Source organism: Lepisma saccharinum, chromosome 21, assembly GCF_977018435.1.
Source record: "Lepisma saccharinum chromosome 21, izLepSacc3.1, whole genome shotgun sequence".
Classification (NCBI taxonomy): Eukaryota; Metazoa; Arthropoda; class Insecta; order Zygentoma; family Lepismatidae; genus Lepisma; species Lepisma saccharinum.
Genome location: NC_139249.1, coordinates 13047033 through 13068854, shown reverse-complemented (window position 1 = coordinate 13068854; position 21822 = coordinate 13047033). Strand labels below are relative to the sequence as shown.

The 21822-nt window shown below is 39.7% G+C and overlaps 1 protein-coding gene across 1 annotated transcript; it reads right to left on the bottom strand.

Annotated features, from left to right (window-relative positions):
- Nucleotides 1-1991: 1991 nt before the first annotated feature.
- On the bottom strand, nucleotides 1992-21718 carry LOC146004409 (spermine oxidase). Its single transcript, XM_083143249.1, has 5 exons — nucleotides 21553-21718; nucleotides 16565-16734; nucleotides 11401-12440; nucleotides 3651-3771; nucleotides 1992-2451 (listed from the first exon to the last, which is right to left on the bottom strand). The coding sequence occupies exons 1-5, from the start codon at nucleotides 21554-21556 to the stop codon at nucleotides 2263-2265; spliced, it is 1524 nt and encodes a 507-aa protein (XP_082999375.1). The 5' UTR covers nucleotides 21557-21718; the 3' UTR covers nucleotides 1992-2262.
- Between the last annotated feature and the right edge of the window lie 104 nt (nucleotides 21719-21822).

Here is a 21822-nt window from a genome sequence, read left to right as displayed (position 1 = left end):
TCTAGTCTTTAAATGTTTGCACTTTAAAAGTGACACTGCTATATGCATGTAAACATGTATAAAATATATAGGACAAATGCATGAATGTTTATGTAGAGTAAAATATCAACTGAAAATCTTGTACATGTATCATTTCTTGAAAAATTTGAGGAAAAAGAACTACAAAAAGAAGATTGTGCAATTTGATGTGTTCTACTGATATGCACATTTGTACTTTCTAGACACCTGCAGCTTCAAACATTATTTTTCTACAATGCATCAATTGATTAAATTTACCTTTCTTCATTTCCATATCAGTACAATATCATTTCAATGTAGCTGCTTGGTGTTTTTCAGCTAATAAAAATGGCACTGTGATCTTGCAAAGTACATGTTTACAAATCCTATGACTATTTGGTTGATGTTTGAGTTGGTGTTTTAAGTGGAAACCGAACCACTATGTCCTTCCACTGGGTTCGAACCCAGAACCCCTTGATTACAAGGTGGCGACGCTACCACTGTGCCATCGGGGAGGCCCTATACTTGGTAGATGTATTATTATTATTATTAATGAATGAAAGAACCAAATGTGCTTTAACTTGTGATATCTTATTCCTTTGATCAGACCTAATGGAGTGAGAATGGGTAAGCCTGAATATAGGTGGTACTAGACAATTCCAAACACCCTGTGTATTGTTAACATTCAAAATTACTATGTAACTACAAAACTGTGCTGCAACAGTTCTTTGAGGGACACGGTCTGTAAAGCAGTTCTTCACTGCATGATGTGTGGTCAGTGTCTTAAGTCCTAGATCTGCTGTTTTCTGGTTTTCAAAACCGGAGCTGCTTGTGTTGCTTTTTCAAGTCCTCACTGAAATTTGGAGCTTCACTAGGTATTGAACCCACAACCGCTCATAGCATTTGGCTACACACAGGATCAAATTAAATTATGATGCGATAACATTTCAGATTCCAATGGAAAGAAGTTTGAAAATCGTAATAATAACTACCTGGTAAAAATCAGATAATAATGGAGAGATATGTGTAGAAAGAAAAGGGATTAAAAGATAACGACGTGCTAAACAAAACATCATCCTCCAAAATAGTCCTTATGCCAACCTTATCTTTGCTGATACAATAAAAAAGCATCCTATTTTGTTATTTCAGTCCCCTCACTATATTCTTTAAAGAGATTATCCTACAGGGATTAGATCTACAACATAATAAAGCAGCGGCGTATTCTCCATGTTGCCGTGTTTACCGTTGGTAAGACAACTTTTCTCAAATATTACTTTTAAACATTTAGTTTTAACTTATGAGAAATCACTCATTATATTGTGCAAACTATTAAAATCCGAATTTAAGTAATTTATTTAAAAACTTACAGACTGGTTTATGTACGCCACTGATAATTTTTCTTCACACCCTTTTGACGACCAGGTTTCCTCCCTAATAGCAAGCAGGGAGGGCGAGGGAACAAGTGGGTGGCCTGCGTTCCACTGCTGAAACAGCATTGGCTGGAGAAAACTGCTTGTTCCCTCTGTTTCTGTACTGCACTTGGGAGAGGCAGTGTTGCTGCATGAAGGGAAATTTCCCTTGGTTAAGGGAAATCCAGGTCCGATTTGAAGTTATTGAACTCCTTCTTTTGGTAACACTGTTAAGCCTTGTTTCCATGTTAATAAAACATTAAAAAATATTCACTAAAACGTAATGTTTCCACCCTCTAATAGGATCTTCTTCAGACGAATATTCACAATAAAGGGTGGAAAAGTTATGTTTTTAGTGAATATTTTTTATACTATAAATTTTCCCTTGGTCAGCATTTTAATGTTTCCTTCTTTTGTTTTAGTTCCTTGCGTGGTGTTTCATTGTCATTATATCTAATTCATCAGGATGGGGGGGGGGGGGGAGGGGTATAATAAATACATACTGTAAATAAGAATTGTTCTGGTAAACCACGTTAAATTTTTAGTATGAACCACTGTCAAAGTGTCATTACCAGGAAGACATCTAAGTGCATTCGGAGTTCTAAATGCCATTACTACCATTTATGCACGATGGTGAATAAGGAAATGACAAAACATGACTTACTGAGAAACATTACATCATCACCATGTATGCATCACACACGCATCTTCATCCAGAGCTATCTATGCATGCTGCTCTCTCTCTCTCTCTCTCTATCTTTGTATATATTTACAAGTACTAGCTAATGGAAATATCAAATGACAACTTCGTGTCTAACTATAATTACTATCACAACCGAAAACTGTCTAATTCATTTTACTCGTTTAGATCAATGCCTTGAATCCAAGAACTAAGATCACTTATTCCATCCACTTCAACTATAGTTTCTTCTGGGGTATCAGGTTCAAGTAGTATTTGTGCCACACTTCTTCCAGTTAGAAACGCACCGTGTACAGTAGAGTAGAAACTGCTGTGTGTATGCTCTCCTGCAAAGAGCACTGATGGCTGTAAAGTAAAAAGTAAACGTTTATTTCTTAATGACATAAAAAATAATTTCACACAAAACCAAAATTTAGGTTGTGCATAAACAGGTTTCTCATTCATGTTGCAAAACGAAATTCATTGACTTCTCAACGTTTTTCATGCACTTTTAAACTAACCAGGCTACTCTAATAAAATAATTAAATAAGGGAACATTTTTACGTGAGATATCCAGACGAAAGAAAACAATTGGCAGAAAAAATGTGTTTTCAGGTTTTCAATTTACGGCCCCACATTTTCAAGGGTTCGATACGCACTGGAGGAAACATAGTGGTGTCCAGTCCCGATTAGCATATTTATGCATAATTGTAAAATAAAAACTCAAAATGCAGATGAAAAAAATCCTTTTGTCCTGCTATTCTTAGATTCTGCTATAGTCTTGGTTTTTTTACTTTAATGTTTGCCCACCTAGAATTGATTTACATCCAAGGTTGGTGGGGCAATGCCCCACTGTGGTTGCGCCACTGATAGAGAAAGCATTTTTAAAATAAAAAATATGAAACAATTATTTTAATGGTAACATTTAAACATGACGGCCACGATAGTATTTTTATACTGTAGTCTAGAATGTTATCGTACTTTAGTTACATACTGATATTTCTTTTTGTGAATTGTAAGGATATATACTGTTGATATTGCTTTTGCGAATTGTTATATACTGTTAATATATTATGCAGTAGGCTAGTTGTAAATTAAATTAATCCAACTTTTTAGCAACGCACATGGTGGCTCAGATTTCACTTTAGACTATAGGCCCAGTTCCAAATAGTTTTTCTGTGCATAAAGTGGACTTATATAAACTCAAACTAACAAACAAACAAATATCCACGTTTATGTAATCAGAAATAAGGTTTTGGTGCTTTCATCAACGGAAAACTTCCTGGTCAGTCGCTCGGCCCTTAATCTGCCCCTATGAAAGTCCTAGAGGGCAAAGAAAAGAAAATGTTTATTCACTACTGCTATATCTGAGAGCAGTAGAATCAAAAAGGCACCAAATTCATGTTTTCGGAAGGGCACCGAGACCAGAGAGCACACTGGGATCCCAGTGGAGTCCGGTCCTCGTGCCAAGAGAGAACATCATTATTATATTCTAATATTTATTTATATTTAAATGTAGTTTTATCCAAGCAAGGCAAAATAAGTGATTCTTAAAGTAAGATTACCTTTTTCTGTTGTGGATGAGAATACAATGGATGTGCGAGATGTTCTACATCCAATTGATTAGCGCCAACTGCGATAGCTGAGTATGCCCCTCGGGTGTAAGGCTGACTGTGCCAACTTGTGCTGTTTTACAAAAGAACAACAATGTATTAGAAAGTTTACTTCCGTTAAGAAACTTATAAGCATGCACATATTACTAGTACAAATGTAAATACATGTACGTGGGTTGTAAATAAAGTAGTGGCAACACTGTCAGGCAAAGGTAATGGCACCATGCATGTGCTATCAGGCAGTGAGCAATGTCAGTTTGGAGCCATGCTGATGTGTGGAGTGTCAAAAGTGGTCGGTGCAGCGAGTCCTGTTGTGTATGTAGGAGGTTGAAATGAACACCATTTTCTGTACTGCTGAAAAACATGTTTACAAAGGTAGAACAGTGATTGTGGATCAAAATCCAGTTTTGATCATTTCAAAAATGCACAAGAATATGATCAAAACTTGCATGAAGCCTGAAGCAACAATAACAAGCCTTACCAGATGGTTGCACAATGGTGACAATATCGGGAACCCAGCATGATGCAATTTTCCTCATGTTGAGGTTGTTCTCACGGATGCATCACAACCTCTTAAAGAAATGCACTTACTCATTATGCAACCATCAGATATGGCTAGGTATTGTTGCTACAGGCTTCATGCAAGTCTTGGTGACGTTGTTGTGCAGTTTTTCCACAGGCAACCTGGATTTTGATCCACAATCAAAGTTCTACCTTTGTAAACATGTTTTAGAGCAGTACAGAAAATGGTGTTCATTTCAACATTGTACATACACCACAGCACTTGCTGTACTGACCACTTTTGGCACGCCACACATGCACGGTGTTATCACCTTTTCCTGACAGTGTTGCCGCTACTTTATTTACACCCCACATGTTAAAATACATCTTTAAGCTTTCCAGGAACCGAAAGGTGCAAATATTTTTCGAGACCTGACACCATCTTCAGACTCTGTCCAAAAGGTACAAAGTACAGACTTGAAGTATGGTCTTGGCGGAAGTGACGTCACCTAGTACAGTTCGAAAGCGCCAAGAACAGAAGCACGCAAGTGCAGTGCTCACAGTGCAGATGGTTGGTGACTAGGTCATGTGGTTTCTGCACTCGTTGTTCATTTGTTTAAAATCACGGAGGTAGAAAGCCAGCGAGACAGGTAGATATGCGTTATGGGCCAGCATGTTGTTGGATATAGTTCTTCTAATGTGTGGAAATGTATGTGTACGAACATTTAAAAATGCTACGTGATTTCTATGGTGAAAAATAAGTGTTTAAAACGCGAGGAAAACAACGAGTACTCAGTTTTATCTACTGATCGTATTTGGCGCTGCAGTCGAAGTGCAATTCAAAAGAAGTGTACTTCCAGTCCACGACTTGAAGACTGCACTCCAAGACCATACTCGGATGATGCTTGCCTCAAGTACAGTCTTGCACCTTTCGGACACGGCCTCAGTCCTTCATAGTAACAGTAGCTCTCAAATGCAGCCCACCTGGTTGAAATCCTAATAAAATAAATAAAATAAAGTTAAATGTCTGTCATTCTTTCCAATGCTGTGTGAAGCACAAAGTACCGTGCGTTCATTTCGATCTTCAGCCGAGAGATCGGGAGAAGCGTGGCGGGCGGCGCTAACGGTGATGCCGACATTTGCGGCCTGTAATGCCCGGTTATTTTTATGGACATATGCAGACATTTATATAAATATTGCAAAACGAGCACTAAACTGTGTTACAAGAGTACGGTTTTAATCTTAGTAGCTTAGTGGCTGTATGTGCCGATGATTTTGACATGCCCATCTCCTGTTAAACACGGCGTAGAGGTTTGTTTGGAGAACGTTCTAACGCTGCACCAATTTTATCGAGTTTTGCTTCGGTTAGAATCCGTCGTTTTTGCTTAGGTGTTTTAAAATTTAACGATCCAGTTTCTCGTAATTTAAGGACAAGATGTCTAACCGTATCTCTATGTGGAGGTGAAACGCCTGGGAATTTCTGTACAAATTGCCTACACACGTCTCGACACGAGTCTGTTTTCACGGAAGTGTCATACATAAAAAAATCCTTGTTCTAACGTGAACCTTGCGGCTGGCATTCCAATCGTCTCACTGACACAACACACATACACATAACACAAACAAGTAACTGCAAGTAACCAAGAATAAAACTCTTGTTCACAGTTCGAAATTAGCACGCTCTTGGTTTACATCTGCTCGCCACTACATTCACAGCTCTGTCTTCATCTAATCGCGAAGGAACAAAGAACTCGAGCTCGGAGATTTCGGATTGCAAGGAAGCTCACAAAAACCATTGACTTTTAACGGTTTCGTCTGCAGCGTAATCTTGATACAGTGTTGCACATTCGAAACCTCCAAACGATCCCCATCGACACAAAACTCTTTCAAGGCTATAAACTTAAGGAGGACGTTACTGGTCAAAACTATGATTAAAATGTTTTATTATCTGTGGCTCTTAACATCATTTCTAAAGTGTATTTATTTGTGTATATAAAGGAAGAACTTGGATGAATTACAGAATAACTTTTGCGTGTTATAACACAGGTTAGTACTCGTCTTTTGCAATATTTATATAAATGTCTGCGTATGTCCATAAAAATAAGCGGGCATTACAGACCGCAAATGTTGGCATCTCCGTCAGCGTCGCCCGCCACGCTTCTCCCGATCTCTCGGCTGAAAACCGAAATGGACGCACGGTATAATACTCGTATGCCAGCTCGGTGACTGAACACGTTACATGGTTAACTTTCAAAATTACCATCGAGGTTACTGAGATTGAGTCCCAGCCTGGCAACAAGTTTCTTCAACTATTTCATTTGATCATCACACCCTCATCGATGGGATTAGTCAAAAGTAGCAGAAAAGCAATGCTAAATAAAAATACACAACACAAATAAAAATTACAATACAACCTTTCTCATAAGAGTTCCAGGACTAAGTCTGTATTTCAGAAACAGTTACGTCACAGTTATTGTGGTAGAATGTATCCAGTCATGGGGTATGGGTTCTACACATATATGGCTCTGAAAGAGGTTCTGCAAGATCCCACTAGGTGGCAGGGTGGTACATAGCAACCAGCAGCGGTGCCAGGATTAGTCATCTAGGGGTGCTGAGGGGGTGCGGAATGAAATTTAGGGAGTACGATGTTGAAAATAAAGAAAATATGAATGCATGTTTTAGTCCCTAAATATATTTATCAATCAACGTTTAGTAGGCATCTAGGATAATATGCTAATGAGTCTGAAGAATACTAGCGACTTGCTTCATTTTTGCCTGATTTTAGCACAACGACGACGTTTGGAAATTTGAAAAGAACAGTTTGTTCAAGGGAGGCTAATGACATGTGTGCATGACTGGAGGATTTTTTTCCATGGAGGCAAGCAAGGTAAGGAGGCATTTTTCCATGCAGAGGGTTCGAGGTATATCCCACCCTAATAGTGTTGCTCACTTCGGTTTGAAGTTACCATGTTCTTGCAACGCTTAATTAACATAACTGACCGTGACCGAAATGTACAATTTTAAATTGACGTCCATTGTTTTAAGTCCACATTATGCACATGTAAGCTGATCGGGACTGGATCTACAGTTTAAAGTGGGATCCAAACCACTATGTGCCTCCACCGGGTATCGAACCCGGGATCCCTTGATTACAAGGCATAGCTAATTCAGGTACAAAATTCAGTTCATCAAATGTTAAATACGTTGTTCAGTTTGTGTATGTTGGGTAAAATAAAGAAATCGCTACTATGGGACCATTGCAATGCCAAAAAGAAAAGAACACAATAAATACGAAATTGTGTAGTGACTTGGATGTAATTATCAATTCACTCTTTGATTGATTGACTTAGTTTATTTTACTTTGCGTTTTGTGCCTCTTGGCTAATTTGCGAAGATGGGGATGAGTGATGAAATTGATGAATGGACATTCACAAACAACCAAGCCCGACCGGGATTCGAACCTGGGACCCTTGGCGTCGCAGCACGATGTGCTAACCACTCGGCCACAGGGTCGGGCCCAATTCACTCTTGTTGGACTGCTTCACTTTTCTGAAAAAGTTCTGTTGCTTGGTTACCTCTCATTTCATATGTATTTGTTTTACATAATACAGCCTACCTTTCGTCTTCCCAGATGTGGTGGTGTCAGGACAAAACGCTGAGTGCGCAGCAGGCCGCAATGTCCCCAACAACGAACTATATTATTTTATTATTAATATTATTATTATTTTATTCTTTTTGCAAATTTCTGGTCTCTTCGTAACAGTATTTGCAAAAGTCTGAAATGGTACGTTTACTAGAATAAATAGGCCGAATTATCAAGGAAACTACTGCCACGATACAACTCGCGTTAAATAATTTCCCGAAAGCGACCTGATGATATTTGAAAGCAACTGAATTTTTTGTTCCAATGCGACTTGGAGAAAAGAGAAACAAGTGGGCAGACAACAAAACCGTGTATCAAAAGTACAAAAAAAACACAACAACTCACACGGAGCTATGTACATTTATCGAAAAACACAAACAGACTGCTTGAGACACAAGAAGAAACAATTATTAACATCAATTCTGAAGAAAAAAAGATAAGTGCCGATGATTTTTATAGACTGCCAACAGGGAAATAAACGCGGAGTCTCTTTGAGAGAAGGATCAATTCTTGCCTGTTGCAAGTAATAACAGCAGTCTTACTTCAGTACCTAACATTCAGCCCTCAATATGACATTGTAAGAGGTAATGTTTTCGGAAGAATATAGGATTTGGATAGGGGGTGCTGAAGGGGTGAGGAAGAAAATTAAGGGGTGCGGTCACCTCTTCGTGCCTCCCCTGATAACAACACAGTTTGTCTCAGTAGTGGTGAGAATTGATGTAGAAGTTGAACAGGAAGTGAACAAACTTTGTGTAAAGTTAGAGAAGACGACCCTGAAACATGAAATTTCTCCAGCACACCTATCCTTATCAAGAAGCCAATGCTTGAATAGCACAGGAAGTTTGTTAATGGTGATCTGGCCAATGGTTTTTACTGCACGACAATGCAAGTCCACACACTGGTCTGTTGAGCCAGGCATTTCTTGCTTTGCAGCTATTCCACATTTTCCATATTCTCCTGATATGCAATATCTTCCTATTTCCACGGATAAAAAAATCTGAAAGGAAGATGGCATAATGGCTCTTCAGAAGGAAATGATGGACGAACTTAAGAGTATACCAGAACTTTTCTCAGGTTGTTTCCAAGCCCTTCAGAAATGTTGGCAACATTGTATCAGTTACAGAGGAGCTACTTTGACGAGAACAAGGACCACTGGTTAGTGAGTTGAATGTTTCATTTCTTACAGCGCCAGTTTTAGAACTTTTATGACAAAGATGTTTCCTCTAAATTGGAGGTAAGAGTGCAAATATCACTAACTCTATATACCTTCGTAGCATGATGCATTAGTCTAATCAATTAAGCCGGCCCCCGTGGCAGAGAGGTTAGCACATCATGCTACGATTCCAGGGGGGCCAGGTTGGGCATGGATGTTTGTGAGTGTCTATTCATCAATTTCATAATATCATCACTCATCCCCATCTTCGCAAATTAGTCAGAAGTGGCACAAAAAGCAAAGCAAAATAAAGCAAATCAATCAATTAAAATTGAATGGTGCAATGCATATGAGGAAATTTTATATTTTAATAAATATTGGATCTGAAGAATCAAAATTCGGTGGTGGATAGATGTTATACAATATACTATACTACAAATTTATGTACATACCAATGTAAAAGTAACATATACCGGGTGGTCCAAAAGTCCCGGAACGGTCACATATCGTGAGAAATACACATCGAATCAGAAAATGAAAAAATATGTGTTTAATAAGTGAAAGAAAGCTATTCAATGATATCACACTTGATTCCCCACCCCTGTCCCCTGGGGGTGGGGTGGGGGCACCTGTGAAATTTTAAATTGAAACCCAAATTTTGTATTGTAGAATCGGAAAGAGGACTTCATTCCGAGTCCAACGACCTATCAACCAACCTCCTAGCTCAATTAGGAACAGAGATTTTAAATTTAAATATTAATTACAAAAAAATATAAAAATATGTGAACATTTCATAAAACCCAAAAAAATTTCAAAGGGACGCTCTGCCCCTAATTGAGCTACAGTGAAAATGATTGCAGATTCGGAATCTGCATGTCAAGACCTTTCAATAGAGTATATGGTAGACCCCTTCCATATACTCTATTGAAAGGTCTTGACGTGCAGATTCCGAATCTGCAATTGCTTTCACTCTCGTTGGACTCGGAATGACGTCCTCTTTCCGATTCTACAATACAAAATGGGGGTTTCCATTTAAAATTTCACAGCTGCCCCCTGCCCCACCCCCATTGAATAGCTTTCTTTCACTTATTATACACGTATTTTTTCGTTTTCTGATTCGATGTGTATTTCTCACAATATGTGACCGTTCTGGGATTTTTGGACCACCCGGTATGTCAGAGGTAGGCAAATACAGGGTGCCTGAAAATTTTCACCTTGAGAATGAATTTTCAAATTCAGTTTTGAAAAAATATTTTTTAATATTTTGAGTATGCTTATGGAACTTTTATTTTAAAAAAATATTTGTTTTTTTGTATTATGTGTATCAATACATCAGCAATAATGAACATGACACCGCAAATGTTTAGCACTGTTGCTAGCTGAATTTTACATCTGCAGCAATGTGGTAGAGTCAGACATATATTAGAATGTATTGCATAGTTATTCATACTGTTACCAGCAGAGCCATGTCTATAGAGATCTTTATGAAGGCCACTCCAGTGCAAGAATAAATTACTTTTAATCCAATATTGTATTATTTTATGAAATTAAATGTTTTAAGATCCCATTTCAAAATGTGTCACTTGGATTCATGACTTTCTTAACCTGTATTTGCAGGGAGAAAAAGGGGTTTGCACCTGAAGTGCTTCTACTGTTGTTTGAATTATTATTTTAAGTCCACTTTATGTGCATATAGGCTAATTAGGACTTGACCTACAGTTTAAAGTGGGATCCGAACCACTTTTTAATGTGCCTCCTCCAGGTACTTTTATTGTAGTCTACCCCTGACATATGCATAAAAAAAGAATACCAACACATACAGGGTGTCCAAAAGGTTATGCACCCAAGATTTTGAACATACCTAACTTTTGTACAAAAAGAGATGGAGACATGAACTTTGCACTGGGTATTAACTTTGTCTATGTGGATTTTTTTTATACATTAAATAATAAAATCATGCTCTACATGAATGTTCAGTATGGGGGAAGTTACACTAAGGTGTAAAATTTTTTTTATATAAATTAAAACAAACATGAAAAAGAAAGCTACGGAGTACCTTGGTATTTTTTTGTGTCTATTGATGGGTATTGTTCAAATTGATGAAAGAACGATAAATTTTAATGCATTTTGTGCGTTACAGGACAATTTAAGGGTTAATGATGCCATATTCACAAAAGTGTTTTTTCCCCTTTTTTTCGAACTTACAAGGTGTTCTGGCAACATTGGTTGTGTCAGAGGGCAGTACCAGGTGTGCCAGACATCTGGCTATGTTATTCAATCAGTGCCCGGATGAAATAAAAGATTTGAAATTTATCGTACAAAAAGATAGGTAGGTTAGTCTGTCAAAATCTTGGTTGCGTGACTTTTTGGACATCCTGTATGAACAGAATGATGTGAAGACTAACCATATGCACATCTTTGGTTTTGGAACAAATGGGTCATTCAGGAACTTTCTAAGGATTTCCGTGCACTTCTCTGCAACCACGTCGAATGGCAGTGTCTCCATGTACTCTGCTTCCTTTCCAGAGATCCAACCCAAGATCAAAGTATCTGAAATTTTTGAAAACGAATAAATTTTCCTGAACCATGTTTCGCTAATATCACCACCAATATTTCCATTCTCCCACAGTAACAACACTTCCGACACTTCAGGGTTCAGAAAGGGTCTGTCGTACTCTAAAAGGATCTTGTCTACGGTGCCAAATAAGAGCTTGTTAATAGACTCTATTTTATACTCTGGTAGTGAAGGCGAGAAGATTGTCGTAGCCTTCTCCTTCAGAACTCCAAGGGGTAAGGTACACACAACATGATCTGCATAGAAGCGAGCACCATTTTCACACGTCACTTCAACGTTCGTTAAATTTCGAGAACCATTTTCTGCACCCTCGCTGCTGGCGTTTGGCTCTTGAACTTTGTCACTCGCACAAGAATCGCGCTTCTTATTACTCACTGGAACTTCCGTGACTGTCCTGTCCGAATCATCAGAATCATTACCCTGATCGTTCAATAAGTCTTGACCTATACCGGAATCGGTATCAAGACCCACGCACTCCTCCTCTCTATATCTCCACCTTATGCAAGCCACGGGATGGTTTTTAATAATCTTATCAGGCGGTATGTCCCTTGTGATTGGGTCCAAAATGCTACTGTATCCTGAAGGAAGCACAATGTTGCCACCTTGGAGCTCAGTGTAGCTACCAAGTTCAAGAAGGTCGATCTCGTCCATGGAATCACAACCGGAAATGCAGGTTTCACGCTTGAGAAGGCAGTCAAATAAAAGTTGTCTTATTTGGCGTTCCTCTAACGTGGCATACTGATCAAGGTACAGTGCCGTCTCTAGTGAAACATGTTCTCCGACACTGTTAATTCCAACTGGTGGCATAAACTGGCACAGAAAATATTCTTCGCAACGACGCATGAAACATGTATATGCTTCATATATTTCCTGAAAGAAAAAAACAAACTACAACAGTTCATAAAATATGAAATGAACAAAGATCTATTATTATACAGGGTTAGTCAAAATTATGTTAACACGTAATGGACAAAACACGTAGAGGTCAGAAATACAGTTATGATCAAAATGTATTGGAACATGCATTGTTAGATTTGTAGGTGGTGCACAGCTGATCATTAGAAATGTCTTCAATCTCTTCTCTTTCTCTTTTTAGATCACATAATGGCCGACCGATTGACACTGGAGCAAAGAAGATATGTAACTAGCGCGATGGAAGTGTACGGTTCGCCGACCCTTGTCCGTGAAAAGTTTCGACAGCGATTTGCATGTGACCCACCAAGCCGTTTAACAGTGTACCGGTTCTACAAGAAGTTTGTGGCTACGGGATCAGTAGCTAACAAGTATCGAGGCAAAGCAGGACGTCCAAGATCAGGAAGATGTGAAGAGAATATCGCTGTTGTACAGGGACCCGTGTTGCACAGTCCTTCTAAATCAAGTGTACGATGCAGTTTGGAAACGGGAATTCCTCAAAAAACCGTGTGGCGTATCTTGAAACATGACCTTGGGATGAGACCATACCACATCCAAGTCAGCCAAGCATTAACAGTGGTGCAGAAACGTAAGCGGGTGGAATGCTGTCAGAGTTTAGCTGAAATGACGAATATCCGTCGGGATATTGGGAATGTCATGGCATTCAGCGATGAAGCCACTCTTCACACAAGGGGATTTGTGAACCGGCAAAACACGATTATCTGGGCCACCGAAAACCCACGAGTCATTCGGGAGCATGAACGAGACTCCCCCAAAGTGAATGTTTGGTACGCTGTGACCGCCGCTGGAGTTATTGGACCCTACTTCTTTGATACACCAACAGTAACTTATGACGTTTACTTACAGATGTTGCAGGAGTACGCCATTGATGAACTACCACGAGAAATCCGCCGTACAGGGTCTTTCCAACAAGATGGCGCTCCACCGCACTGGGCCCGTGTTGTTAGAAACTATCTCAATGAGACGTTTCCAGGACGATGGATTGGTCGTGATGGACCATTGCGCTGGCCTCCATACTCTCCAGACTTAACACCTTGTGACTTCTGGTTATGGGGCATGATTAAGGAGCGCGTTTACAGTAGGAAGGTTCGCGACATCAATGACCTCAAAGACCATATACGGGATGTGATATTATCCATACCCCGTGAAATGTGTGTACGGGCTTTACATGCTGCTGTTAATCGGTGGTTTTTATGTGTTGAATGTAATGGCGCACAGGTTGAGTGTGCAAGTCTGTAGCACTTGCAGCATATCATTGCCTACATTCCATGTTTATAGATGTCTGTCAAGTTCATTGTTCATTGTTCATACATTGTTTCTGCCATTTGAGTGTTCACATAATTTTGACTATTGAGTGTTAACATAAATTTGACTAACCCTGTATATTATGCCATAGATGCAACTAGATAGAGTTGTGGTCCCTTACATTAAAAGAGAAACATAAATTAAGAGTATTTGAAAATAAAATCCTTAGAAAAATATTTGGACCTAAAAGGGATGAGGAGAGAGGTGAGTGGAGAAGGTTACATAAATTAGAACTACATAATTTGTATTCATGTCCAGATATTATTAGTATGATTAAATCAAGAAGACTTAGGTGGGCAGGCCATGTGGTATGAATGGGAGGGAAAAATTTTACAAGATTGTGGTTGGGAAACCTGATGGTAAGAGACCTACAGGAAGGCAAAGACAAAGATGGAGGGATAATGTTGAGATGGATCTAAAGGAAATCTGTATGGATGAAAAACATTGGATTGATCTTGCCCAGGATAGGTACAGATGGAAAGCTTGTTGCTGCAGCTATACACGTAAATCTTTGGGTTTAAGAAGGCTATAGAGTTAGTTATAGATGCAAGTAGTGAGGAGGAGGGGGGATATACAGAGTGAAACCAAATTTATACATTACATAGAGGTCTGAGAGTTAAATAAAATGCAAGCATCTATAATTATAGTTCACTTTAATTCAGTCAGTCACTTGGAATACGAACTATTTCAGGCAATGATGCTAATAATTATAGTGGTGCCTTGCATAACAAACACTTTGCACAAAGAACTTTGACTTGATTTCTTGTTTTAAAGCCACTTTATGCACAGAAGGCTAATCAGGACCGGACCTACAGTTTAAAATAGTATCCAAACAACTACCCAGTCGTGCCATAAGTTCTGTCCCTAAGTGCACGAGCTCCACACGGCCCATTCGACTGACGTCCGCGACCAGCTGTGTTTACAACAGGTCGTGCGCATCCTGTAGCGTAAACCAGTCCCTAGTTTGTGGCGTTCACTTGTCCAGTTAACATGGAGTGGGGCAGCAAGGAGAATCGGATTGCTGTGATCGCGTTGCGTAAGTGCAACAAGTCACCGGTGGAGATTTTCAATCTTCTAAAGCCATTACAAATTATGCAAAAATTTGTGTATCGGTGCATCAACCGGTTCAACAACATCTCCTGTATTGATGACAGAGCTAGAAGCGGCCGTCCGTGCATTTCACGGACGCCAGCAGCTGTGAAAGCCGTAGTTGCTCGAATTCGTCAAAATCCTCTTCGAAAACAGAAACTTATGGCACGGGAGATGGATATACCGAAGAGCACGATTTCCCGCATCATCAAAGAGGACCTTAAACTTGGGGCTTACAGAAGAACCACAGGACATCTGCTCTGAAGAAGATACGAACCACAAGAACCAAGAGGTTACTCCAGCGGTACGTGGACGGGAAACACAGGTGAATCCCTTTCACCGATGAAAAAAATTTCACCGTACAAGAAAAATTCAACCGGCAAAATGACATGATTTATGCCTACAGTTCTCGGGAAGCTGCCGACAAACTTCCTAGGGTCCAACGAGGCCACCACCCAGCTTCAGTCATGGTTTGGTGGAGCGTGTCATACGACGGTGTCACCCAGCTGCACTTTTGCGAACAGGGAGTCAACACCAAGGCTGCAAATTACCAGAACGATGTTTTGGAGAAGGTAGTTAAACCATTGAATCACACTCTTTTCTGGTGAAGATTGGACATTCCAGCAAGACTCCGCGCCGGCACACAGGGCGAAGATGAACCAGCAGTGGTTGGCCAACAATGTTCCCAACTTCATAGCTGCAGAGGATTGGCCCTCTGGAAGCCCGGATCTCAACCCAGTGGCCTACCGCCTTTGGGACTTCTTAGAGGAGAAGGCCTACAAGAAATCTCACCGCAATATTGAGTCGCTTAAGGACGATTTAGTGAAAGCAGCCGCTTCCATACCCCAAGATGTGGTGCGTGCCGTGATTGACGCGTGGGTTCAACGATTGAAGATGTGTGTGCAGGCCAAAGGAGGCCACTTTGAATATACTATGTTTTGTTTCGTTCCTGTGTCCCTAATGTACACTTGGCAATAAAGGATTTAGTGTACAACAACATTTTGTGTTATTTACACCTATTGGAATGGGGGACAGAACTTATGGCACGACTAGGTATGTGCCTCCATTGTGTATCGAACCCAAGACCCCTTGATTACAAGGTGACATCGTTACCACTCTGACATTGGGGAGGCCCTTAGAACATGCACACAGACTGGAAAAATGTCCTAAATTACAAACAGCACGATTAACGTCATTTGCATGTTTAAATTTCCTATGTAGATTACTGTTACTTGTTCTGTAATGCAAAAGAGAGTTTTCCCATTTAATTTGTGGCTCTGAACACCATACAAGATTCTATATAAGTTGTACAGGTGGAAGAGGCTGTGCAATTGTTTGTAGCATGCAAGTGGAAAGAATTGTCTAGCACATGGTTGTCAGATCAATACGTACATGGATTCTTCATACCTTAGAAATGTCAGATTATATCACCCTGTAATCAAGGTGTTCAATCAATGGTATAAGAGCATTGCACAGTGTTTCAGATCTCACTTTAAGCTGTATGCCCAGTTCAGATTGGCCTGTCTGAGCACAAAGTAGCTATGCAAAAAACATTGCTGCTAAACAACCCTATGTATACATATTAACATACAGTTTATTCAGTGTGCAAAAATGATTAAGGGCACTATACATATTGGGACACACTCAACCACATGTCACTATCATACCTGTAGAACATCAAATGGCACTTGTTTTCCTTCTTCAGTTGCTGCAACTACTTTATGTGGTTTTGGAGTATGCACAATGTCAATTAAACCATTGGTCATTGCCAATTCATACATTGGATTGCCTAAAACGCCATGGATCCAGTTAGCTCCTAACTCTACTTTGTGGTTATCTGTAACACACAAGAATACCAAAACATTAAAAACCAATTCTAAAAAACTTGCTAGTTCAGTCTGTCCACTGTATTTTATGCAAATTTTGATAACACTTTACTATAGGGGTGACGGATTCCTTAATTTTTACTTACGCAAATCATTTTTTGTAGCGTTGTGGAAGTTCGTGAATGTAGTTTTGATCCATTTTAATGCGAATGCATGTTGTATTCGGCGAAAATCTCTGTCCGACATGCTGTTTCTGCTGCCGTCATTTGCTTTCTGCATGAGAGCACAATGTTCCATGTGTTAGATGATGTAAACCCCATAGTCAGTGTTTTCAAACTCGCCGTGTTTTCACTATAACATGACGTGTCGAGTATTTTTAATTTTTTTTTTAACTATGCTTGCCTAACCTAAACTTACGGAAAATGGTTTGTGGGGCTAACGTGAATGGTTTGTGGGGCTAACGTCAATGGTTTGCGAGGTATTAGCATAATTTCAAATCCGGGCACGAAAGTAGGTATTTTCCAGTGAACAAAGTTGCAAAACTGCATAAATAGACAAAACACTCACAACGCGGGATGAACCAGTACGCTATCACCATAATGTGTGTTACAGAATCGAAATAACGAGTAACAGTAAGTACTCGTAAATGTAAGAAATAGACATTATTTTCATCAGAAATTCATTATTTCACCTAAAGAAATGTTCCGCATTCCAGAATAGTACATTAGCAATGTAAAAAAGTGTGAAATAAATTTTTTATATGATGTATGATATCGTGAAGGAAAGCACAGTCTAGTTCGCTGCACTTTTTGACACCAGGTGTAGTGCAGGCACCATGTTATGCTGGTGCAAGAAAATTGTGTTCAATCAAGTATACACTGTGAGCTAGAAAAGCAGTTTTTGAGTTCAGAAGATTCAACAAATGCTGTCTGCTGATTTACCCCATGAACACTAGCATGTTCCCATATTACAGTATAAGTAACACAGTAACGGTGGGATAGGAGTAACGTATTTCTTCAATTTTACAGAAGAAACTACTTATGGAAATCACTTTCTGTATCATTGTGGAAGTTCGTGAAGGTGTTTTGTCTTACCGAAAACTGTTTTGTGCGACAAATGTTAAGTTTTTCTACGACAATATGGCTTGCCTAACCTAACCTTACTGGAAATGGATTGTAGGGCTATGTATGAATGGTTTTTGGGGCTATTCGTCAATGGTTTGTGGGGTTACGTATAGTTTTACGGACTAAATTTTAACTATGCTTGCCTAACCTAACCTTAACAGCAATGGTTTATGGGGCTATGCATGAATGGTTTTTGGGGATATGCGTCAATGGTTTTCGGGGCTACGGCTAGTTTTATGAACTAAATTTTAACTATGCTTGCCTAACCTAACCTAACCTTACCGGAAATAGTTTGTGGGGCTATGTGTCAATGGTTTTTGGGGCTATGCGTGAATGGTTAATCGAGCTACGTAGGTATTTTTTGGTAAAGTATGTTGGAAATGTTGGAAACACCGGACACCGACTACGGTAGTCAATCTGTACACGCTGTATTGTATGTTACGCAACTCAAAGAAGAAGATGAAAGAAGAACTCGTAATGTGAAAATTTGTCATAAATATCATGAGAAAAGCCTATTCACACCTTCTAGAATGTTCCGCAATGCAGAATAGGTAAGTAGGAATGTTTAAGTAACAAAATAAACGAGTCAGAGGTGTTACCCCTATACTACACTAGTAATAGTAACACTACATAAATTTTACGTACATGCAGCAAAACATCATAGAAACAAAATGATGGTTCTTTTTTAACATTATTTTGTTTGTGTTCCTTTTATTGAGTTGTTATTCTTCATTTTAAAATGTATAAACATGGTTTAATTAAACATAGAATATTTATAAAGAATGTCTTGATTGACAAGCTTGTATGTACATTAAGAATGAAGGCTAAAAGTTCAAACAATGAAAACCACACAATAATAATAACAATGTAAATACGGAACGAAGGTATAGTTTAAAAACATCTTAGAAGAAAGTAGTGCATGTATCTTTCTTTTTTTTCAAAATCTAACTATTCACAGTTGGATAGCTTAGCGCCTAAAATGTGGAGCCATAGAAATGCATTTTGTCTGTGGTTGATGCAGATCTTGCCTAGAAACATCATTTGGGTTCACATATTTTACGTCTAATTTTCTCATTAGCATGTACAAGAACTTCATGCAGTAGATCATCACTTAAAAAAAGCTTGAAACATTATGCAGGTTGTTTACGGCTTGGTTTGGCGGGGGTTGGACCAGGTCTAATGTGTACAATTTTTCTTGCAGCAGTCTTGCTCTTACTCGAGTCACTCTTATTGTTCCATGTAAAGTTATATTATTTGCCTCTTAGAATATCAGCATCAGGAATGACTAAAGGATCTGTCGGAGTTGTGTCTACACCAGGTGTGACAGTTTTTGGAGATACACTGAAGTGCCAAAAGTCATGGGATAGCGGGAGGGAACTAATTGATGGTGCTGTAACATCGCGGCAAACCAGCCGAATGTAGCAAAGCAGTTGCAGTGTTGTCAGGTAGACTTCTATTAGTGCAGTGAAACGTCGTGTACTGTGGTGATGGCAACCCGATGGGAATTATCGGCATTTGAGCGCGGGATGATAGTTGGTGCTAGACGAATGGGGCATGCGATTTCGGAACTTTTCTCGCTCTACAGTGTCAAGGGTGGACCTCGTGAGTACCACATTGGAGGCATTACAACCCATCAGGGACAAAGCAGTGGATGCCCACAAGTGATGAATGACCGCGACCGGCGATGTCTGGGCAACAAACAAGCAACAGTGCGTGATCTGACAGCAGGAATCAATGCAGGACGTACCAGGAACATGTCTCAGAGGTCAGGGCAACGCAATTTGGTCTTCATGGGGTATCGCAGCCGAAGACCGACACGTGTGCCGCTACTAATTGCTGTCCATCGGCAACAGCGATGCACATTTGCTCTGGAACAGGTACATTGGTCTTAGAGGACTGGCAACGTGTAGCATGGTCAGATGAGTCAAGTTTCCAATTGGTACGGGCGGATGGTACAGACACCATGAGGCCATGGACCCAAGTTGTCAACAAGGCACTGTGCAAGCTGGTGGTGGCTCCGTCATGGTGTGGAGCATATTTACTTGGCATGGTTTGGGTCATCTGGTCCTTGTGAACCAGACAATGAACGCTCATCGCTATGTTCAGCTGCTTGGTGACCATCTCCAACCCTTTATGGACATCATGTACCCTGCCAACAATGGGATTTTCCAGGATGAGAATGCGCCACGTCACCGGGCTGCAATGGTGCGCAACTGGTTTGAGGAACATTCTGGAAATTTCCAACGCATGAATTGGCCTCCTAGATCGCCGGACATGAACCCTATCGAGCACATGTGGGATGCAACAATGACCGAATTGTGGACGGCAATCGAGACTGTATGGCTGCACATCCCTCCAGCGGAATACCAGCAACTTGTTGCATCCTTGCCACACCGAATTGCTCCACTTCGGCGTTCTCGAGGGGGTCCCACTTATTAGGTGGGTATCCCATGACTTTTGGCACTTCAGTGTATTTTCCTTTGTTTTGACTTTTCTGTCGACATTCGAATAGAATCTTTTGAAGTCTGCCTCCTCTTCTGTTCCCCACCCTGCGACTTTGACGTTTCTTCACAAATCTCTGCTTCCTGGATCTCATCACACCTTTCCTGCACTAAGTAAGTTTCATCAGAAACATACTCTGGGTCATTCTCGCTATAGTAATAATGGAAGTCATGTTCCTTAACTTCTAAAATATCTTCTCCAGTCTCTTCCTCCAGCTGATCTTCACAACTAACCATCAGTTAGTAGATTCTTTCAGATGTTAGCAGGCCTTGTCTCTTCCACATTTTCTGTACGCGAATTACTAGCAGCATGCACTTCTCATGACGCTATTACTAGAAGCACATCAAAATTACCTGAAATATTTGTCTTGTTTTACTAGAGCTATATAAAATTGACGTAGAGTGCACAACATAATAAACAAAAGCAAGACGATCAGTGCTTGCACTCACCTCACCACAGTTCTGTCTTATGACCGACAGACTCCTAGAGGCACTGAAGTGAACGGGTGAGTAGGTGAGAGGTAGGAAAGGTAATTAACTGCAATGCAAACCACACGTAAATTTTATGTACACTAGTGTTGTAGGGTTACACGTTCATTTGATTGGTTAGCACATACTACGTGATCATACACCACATTGTACACCGCTCATGAACGTAGTGCAAATGGTACAGTCACCAAATACACTACATGACACCAACTCAAGGAAGCAGATCAGTTTGTGTTTCACATTGTAGCCAACTAGACACTTGAGTGAAAATGGAGTCAAAAATGTAGCGAACTAGACGGGTCCAATGTAAGATGTATAGAAGTGCAAGGGCGATATTAGGATTCGTATAGGTACGCCAGATGTGGATATGTAAGCCTTAGTGACCGTGACAATAAATTGCCTAAATATTCCAAACTCTATCAGAATTAATTTACTTCCAGTAATTGGTAATTACATATAGAGTATTTCCGGGTTGTTGCAATTGTATGCATGGATGCTTTCCCTTGATTCGGTAGATGCAAATTTTAGTTATTGAACTAAGTTTTACCTAAAACTTTCAATTCATGAAGATTCAAACAATATATTATTTTGTTAACATTTGCTTTACCAAGGATCAAATCGCCAACGGTAAAAATATTAAACTCTCCAAATGAGTTATCCATCAGCTGTGAATGAAATGTCCGGCATCCGAGTGATTATAATGCTTAGTACTTACTCATTTTCGTAGCAATTATTCTCCCTCCAATTCTATTCCTAGCCTCTAGTATTTTAAAATCTGTGATTCCATTTTTTGCTAAATGGCTAGCTGTGGAAAGTCCCGCAATTCCCGCGCCTATTATTAGTATTTTACATCTATTATCCGACTCCCTTTCTGCCCAGGAAGCCATGTTTACAAAGTGTCACAGTTGCCAAATAGCTCTGTAGTTGTGAACATTAAAAGAATATCCTGAATTGACAAAGATCTTTACAATGTTATGATTATAAA